The sequence below is a fragment of the Temnothorax curvispinosus genome, unplaced genomic scaffold (genome assembly GCF_003070985.1).
Source record: "Temnothorax curvispinosus isolate PA1 unplaced genomic scaffold, ASM307098v1 QBEX01011814.1, whole genome shotgun sequence".
Classification (NCBI taxonomy): Eukaryota; Metazoa; Arthropoda; class Insecta; order Hymenoptera; family Formicidae; genus Temnothorax; species Temnothorax curvispinosus.
Window position 1 is genome coordinate 2165 of NW_020221594.1, and position 7432 is coordinate 9596.

General features: G+C 29.0%; 1 protein-coding gene across 1 annotated transcript; it reads right to left on the minus strand.

Moving 5' to 3' along the window:
• Positions 1-291: 291 nt before the first annotated feature.
• LOC112461810 (Fanconi anemia group D2 protein homolog) lies at positions 292-7323 on the minus strand. Its single transcript, XM_025027192.1, has 9 exons — positions 6137-7323; positions 5771-6044; positions 3716-4075; positions 3274-3631; positions 2687-3120; positions 2515-2606; positions 2094-2268; positions 955-1212; positions 292-826 (listed from the first exon to the last, which is right to left on the minus strand). Exons 1-9 carry the CDS (start codon positions 7020-7022, stop codon positions 475-477), a joined length of 3189 nt encoding a protein of 1062 aa, XP_024882960.1. The 5' UTR covers positions 7023-7323; the 3' UTR covers positions 292-474.
• Positions 7324-7432: the final 109 nt, after the last annotated feature.

The following is a 7432-nucleotide window of genomic DNA, read 5'->3' on the forward strand; positions in this document are numbered from 1 at the left end:
AGTCAGTGAGTCAGTAAATCAGTGAGTCAGTCAGGACATCTTCCTTTATATATATAGATATATAATATATATACACAATATATATTTTATTTAATATACGTATATATATATTCAATTGTATATATATAATCATATATAAATCATATTCAACCAGATCTGTTGTCATACATAATAAGATCAAGTTGAATATAATTATATAAAGATAAGATCATATCGCACAAAATTTCAGATCTGATTGTATATAATCATATAAAATTATTTAGATCTTTTCATATCTAATAATGTATTTTTACATCTGACCAAGGATAATAGATAATGGTATTAAATTATATGCTGTTATTATATCACTTATCATATTCGCAATAATAATCACATATAACTTAATATCATTATCTGTGAAAGAGATTGAGCACACAAAGATTATCTTCATACAAATAAAGTTCATTGAAAATGGAAACATATCTTGTATATATGCTAAAATTCTTGACATACCTTTGCGTCAAATTTTCTGAAATATGCTGGGTTTTTAGAGCATAATATAGAACCTGTTTCCCAGGATTCATTCTCTATTGTCACAGAAGTATTCATTTTATTTTCCTTCATAGATTTCTTTCCCTTTTTACTATTTTTTTTTTCAATTTTTACAAACGGCGGCAACGGAAAATAATGGAAGTAACATGGTGGTGGTTGGTATTTAGTGTCACATAATGTTAACAGCATAATCAATTCACTTTGCAAATATATCAAAGTATCTAAACGTTTTAGTACTTGTTTTCGCAGTAAAGGATCCGTTTGCGTAACAAAGCCCGAGATTATTTCTCTAAGCCTGTAACAGTCCTCTTACAGTTTTTTAGCCATTTACAATTTTAACCAGACTGATAAAATATTAGGAGTGCAGGTATCATATGTATATTACTGCATTATAAAAAAGATTTAATTAAAATAAGTGCTTACCAATTAATACCACATATAATAAGATCTAATGTTGAGGATTCTGGTATATCAAAGTTTTGTGGCATTAACATTCCGCATCCCAAAAGAGCATCTATGGCCTCTAATTCTTCATATTCACTGAGCCTCATACAACATGTCTTAAGAAGTCGAAATAGTATCGATGCAACTGGACCGTTTCTTTTATTTCCAAAATTTAATACACAGTTTTGTGGTTCGTCTTCTGCATTATTTAGACCAAATTTGGGTACTAGATCTTCCCTGAAGAAAAATTATATACATGTATGTATATGTATATGTGTATGTATGTATGTATATATATATATACATACATACATACACATATATATATATATATGATACAAGATATAATAAAGAAACAATTCTTTTTAGTAGAAGATGCATGTGTCTGTAGCATTTAGATCAAGTTCATTGTCGCGACGGTACGTCGCCACCACCGTCAACGCGGAGTTCTCGGCTCAAGGACCAGGAGCCTTATAATGCGCTGGCTCGATTATGGGTGTATCTTAGTTAGTAGGGTGTTCTCCAAAGCACGCATAGTTTCCCCCCTCCCTCCCCGTACAATATAGAAGTGGCGCGACTTTAAAAATTGCTATGGGTTACGCTAACTCAGTGTATTGTTCTAGGGTTAATATTTATCTGATAATTTTAAAAGTAACAATTATCTTATAATTTTATATATAAATATAATTTCTTTTGAGTGTTATTTTACTAAAATATGCAGTGGTTTGGGATATTTTATTTGGAGAAAAAAATACTACTTCTTTAAAGCATCAGAAAAACTTATTATACAGTGTCTAATAAGCGTTAAATCTTGTAATCTCAGAGATCAGAGGACTATTTTTATTTCGTATTCCGCTTCAATATTTGTTAACTTCGCAATAAAGCTTTTCTAGCCAAACTTCATATATTTTTTTCTTATTTTTACTTGTAGAATATGATTCCGTAATTTGTCGGGTAAAACGCAGGACACCGTGTATGTATAAAATGTGTTCATATTCACGTAAATATAATAAATTATGTAAATAATCATAAAAGAATTCATATATATGTAGATATAATATTCACATATCACACACAAAACCTTTCAATTATATAGTATATTGTATTGCATCATTTACCTGGATTCGAATTTATCTGTCATGTACGTATTCACAAACTCATCTTCAATACAGTTACTAATTTTTTGGACAAAATCAATGTTAATGAGTTCAGTTCGTTCAATTATTTGTGCTAGTTGGTCATAAAACAGAGGCTGCGATTTACAACAACTTTTTACGCTCTTCATTACCTTATCTGTAAAAGATGTTTATATAAAACATTTATACATTTTTCTTCATTTACTTATTTATATTAATTACATTTACTTATTTATATTATTTCATAAAGCAAATGTTGCATTAAACTATATCATAAATCAATTTCTTATTTGAGCTTTTATACTACATATACACACACGCCACGCACACGCACACGCACACACACATATACGCACTTACTCACTCACTATAGTTACAGTAAGATTATGCAAAATAAACGTACTGAATAATTTGAGAGCTTGATCACATGTTTCAGCTTTCTCTGCCAAATGTTTTATTGCCATTACTGCTCCCATGACACCTTTACATTTTGTACTAAAATAAATAATCCAACATTTACGTTTTATATAAAGATTATAAATCTAATTTTTATGTTAATTTTATACCTGACTTACATGGGTTTTGCACTAGATAATTGTTTTTGTAACAATATAAATAAATCATCCCGTAAAGATTCTGAGGTAGAGTCATCAGCTAGACATAATCCATGCAATAAATCACTTAAAATGCCAACTTCTTCTAATCCAAAGCAATCTATTTTTTCTAGTAAAATTCTCAAATGATTGCAGTGTGATACTAAACAATCTCTTTCTGTTGAATTCTCTGCCATTTTGCAAAGTACATTCAGTGCATGTTTCATAGTTTGATCATTATTTCCCATAAGAAGAATAGTATTTTTTACAATCTCACGTTGCTTAAACGGCATTTCTTTTTGACTGAGAAACTGTAATCGAAACCATTCTATTGCAAAAATAATAAACACACGTTCTTCAGACTTCAACAGTTTACCCGCTAATTGCAATATTGACGATTGTAATTCTCGAACAACCTAAAAAAGATATATATGAATATGAAGCATAATACAATGTCGTACATATATGTATATATGTACAATATTGCATCATGCTATACATAATTGTGATTTTTGTCAAATAAAGAGACAAATATAAATTTTTCGTTTGCAAGATATATGTATACAAACCTCTTTATAATCATTGTAAAGTGTATAAAGCAAACTTATCCTGTAAAAACCACAACGTATATTTTGCTTCAATAAAGCTTCTGCATTTTTTTGCCTTATTGTCCCAGAGAATATTACGATCAAAATTATTAAATCTAATGGTTTTGGATTTTTATTAATATCTTTTATCACTGCTATTGCGACATCTGTTACATCTTTAGCCAGTAACATACATATCTTTAACGTTTTAATTATCTGTACTTGATTTTTATAACAGTTTTCAGCTTTATCTCCCACAAGCGGTTGCATTTCTATATTACGTAATACAAACAACATTTGTTTAACAATATCAGAAGATACACAATCATTGAGAAGAAATCTGCAATACAATTGAAAAGTTATTGTAACAAAATATATTAAGAGCACGAATAACAAATAATAACATAATTAAATATAAATATACCTGATGACAATTGGTACAAGTTCTATTTTCATATTCGTTTTTAACAATTGTAATACTTTAATTTTATATTCTTCCAAGTATTCCTTGCCAAGATTAAAACTGGCAATACAATTCAAAATTACATTCGTCAATTCGCAATTTTCCTCTAACATTTTTGTTAGAATTTCAGCGATAGTCTGATGCTGAGTATCTGACAAAACGTCAGGCAGAAATAAGATGAGTTCATGTTGAAACCACAATGGACATGTTTCTAATAGCTGTTGTATATTTGTAGTTAATATATCAATATCAGTTATAGTATCCAAAAAGCGAAATTGATGTAATAGTAATGCAGCCCAAGGAACTTCTTCTAAAGTGTCTCTATATAAAGATGTATAAAATGTTTGGATTAATTCAAATATGACTGTCTTTTTCAATATCATAATTATAAAACACATAAACAAGCAATAGAATTAATTGTGCACGTGTGTGTATGTGTATGTGTCTATGTGTGTGTCAGTACATGCGTGTTGTACATATATACATACATATACAATTCCATAATTCCACACACACACGCACGCACGTACACACATACACATATATACTTTGACCTTTAAACCTTAATATCGTCTAAATGGTTATATTTATGAAAAAAATACAAGAGACCTTTTTTGTAGATCGTTAAATTTTCTACAAAAATACGTATTGAGTATTTCATAATTTTTGATAGTCGATATGATACAAAATTTATAAGAAGCAAAAACATGTTTTATAAAATTTATCAAACTTTAACTTTGAATATCTTTTGAACGGTTGAATTTATGAAAAAATGATAAGAGATCTTTTTTGTAGAACGGTAAATTTACTACAGAAAATCTATGTGGCACAATGCTGTATTACTGTTTGTTAGATAGTTATAAATTTTTTTCTATCTTACTAAATAAAAAATAAAAAATCGCGATGAGCGACCTGTTAATATTAATATTAAGGGCTAAAAATTTAACAGGTATCTTATTTTACCTTCCTGGAAGTATATATGCTATTCGTGAAATGAAAAAGTTGCCCCAAAATGACACACTAATATATATACATACACACACACACACACACACACACATACGCACGCACGCACGCACGTACGCACGCACACGTACACGCACGCACACACGCACACACACACACACACACACTCACGCACGCACGCACGCACGCACGCACGCACGCACGCACGCACGCACGCACGCACGCACGCACGCACGCACGCACATGTATTTTTATTGTTAAATTATGTATTAAATTTTTATTTTATTCATTATTTTATAATAAAATGAAAAATATTATATAAACTGTTTAAAAGTTCTACGAACAATATTTTTTACAATACAAAGTATTATTAGCTTTTTTCATCAAAACAGCCATATATATTTAATCCTTTTTTTTACTATCTAAATAGTTTAGCTACAAATTAATTTTTTCTGACAGAAAACTTCCATTCATTTTCTAAAATAGTCCTAGTTCAATTTCAGAAAAGGCTTTATGACTAATTTATTTTTTTTCTAGAATTAAATAATATTGTTTTTAAAATTAAATATTATGTTAATCACAACCATGTTGATAATACTATATAATACTTATTTATTTTCAAATTAATCACATAAAAAATACTGAGTAAGACATGAATTAGACTTTTAAGTAGTTTCACTAAAATATTTTTAAATTTTATATGTGGTCTCCTCTCTCTCTCTCTCTCCCCCTTCCCTCTCCCTCTCCCTTTCCCCCTCCCTCTCTCTCTCTCTCTCTCTCTCTCTCTCTCTCTCTCTCCCTCCTCCTTTCTCAAACTTCTGGAAAGCAGTGTACACACATATATATATATATATATCAATATTCGAGATTTGAAATCAATATTAATTTTGGTAAGTTGAAATCCTGAGACACGTAAAAGAAAATTATCATGTTTCAATATTTGTATCAATTATCATATTTTATTTATTTGTGAATAAAGACTATCGCATAGGCAAAAAATATTTGAATTTAGAATCAGCAAAATTATAGATTTCAATCTTTAATACTTACGCTGAAAGAATAGATTCATTAAGTTTAGACATAAAGATATTATATACGTCTGTTTGAATTTCTGTAACTTCTAATAGAATTCTTGCAAAAGTCATTTTGCTTAGAACACCAAAACCATTATTATCAGTAGATATTTCCACATCCTTCAACATTTTTTCAAAATTTTCTTCATTTCTAATATGCTCCTCTATGGAATCAATTATATTTTTTTTTTGATATTGCTTTAAATTCAATACTTTTTTCATTTTCCATTTGACAATGGATGGAGGAACGTCTGTAAAAATAAATCTTAGATGTAAAGTATCTTCTAAATTTTTTAAAAATTAAAAAATAGGAAAAAAATATGTATAATAAAGAAAAACTTACTAAGTGTATATATGCCATCAGTTGATAGTACAATACCACATTTCTGTAAAAAATTAGAAAAAACAGATGGTACATAGAAATTTTGCTTTTCTGAAAGATGTTCTTCATTATTAATTATATGTTTCTTTAATTCCTTATTATTAATTTTAGTTTTCTCTGATTCTGCACATAATTGAAATTCCTTAGGTTTATCTTGTTTCTTTTTCTGAGAACTATAAGGTTTAATAACTGTTTTAATAGGTGATTTGTAACATATTTTCCTAGAAGAACTGATATTATCTTGGGTAATATGCTTTGTATTTCTATCAAGTGTAGTTTTGCTCCTTTTCATCTTTATAACGTTATATTCATTGTTTGAAAGATCAAGATTATCTGAAGTTTCTTCTAAATTAAGATCTGCAATTTTATGCTTCTGTGCAACTGATTTTTCCACAGATGAATTAGCAGTATCCAAGGACTTATTTGTTGTTGATACACTATTTCTTGATAAATGTATATTCTCTTGATGACTTGACATAAAAGATGTATTTGCTTGGCTATTAAGCTGTTTTGACATTGATGTCTTAGCTTTCAATACTTTAGAGGCAACAACTAAATCATCCGTTTCTGACACATCATTCTCAGATTCACAAAAACTTTTTTTTTTACTTTTAATAGAGAAATTGTTCTTTTCTCTCGAAATATTTAAGGATCTTAATGTTGACGATCTGATATCTGACAATTTTTCTTCACAAAATAAACCACTCTTTTCCTGTGTTATAATATTAGTGCTGTGGAAACTCATTTGTTTATTGCCAGAGTTTATTTTCTCTAACGATTGATTAATAAGATTAATCGGTTGTACTTCTTTGTGCAAGTTACTTTTTGTCAATTTTCTCTTATCCATAGTGAAATTAGAAGAAATTCTTTTCTCTTTCTCAGTATTCTCGGAATTAGAAATTTTAAAACTGATTCAAAATAGCACTTCACAATTGATGGTGATTTCTTAGCAATTAAAAGATAAAATTTATCTTTTAAAACTTATTTCACCGTCACAGTACTTATCAGAGACAAAGAAACGAGCATAAACAAATTCTTTTTAGGCGGGACTTTTTTTCACAATGTCATGGACTAAACCATAGTATATAAGGATATACAGTAGGGACAAAGAGGAACCTGGAACCTCAAGACCATCGCACACAAAATACATAAGCTTAAGGTGATCCTAAAGCCGTGATTCTAGCCGGTTTTTTTTCGGTTTTTTTCTTAGCACTAATCTTTTAATTGGCTTTATAGAAATGCAAAATTCTTGTCTAG

What these genes read in the sequence shown, in the direction of transcription:
- LOC112461810 (XM_025027192.1), bottom strand. Translation starts at nt 7,022, where the DNA reads ATGGATAAGAGAAAATTGACAAAAAGTAACTTGCACAAAGAAGTACAA. An exon ending in TGATGGCATATATACACTTA is followed by an intron (nt 6,045 to 6,136) that starts GTAAGTTTTTCT and finishes TTATTTTTACAG; the next exon opens with ACGTTCCTCCATCCATTGTC. An exon ending in ACAGATAAATTCGAATCCAG is followed by an intron (nt 1,213 to 2,093) that starts GTAAATGATGCA and finishes ATTTTTCTTCAG; the next exon opens with GGAAGATCTAGTACCCAAAT.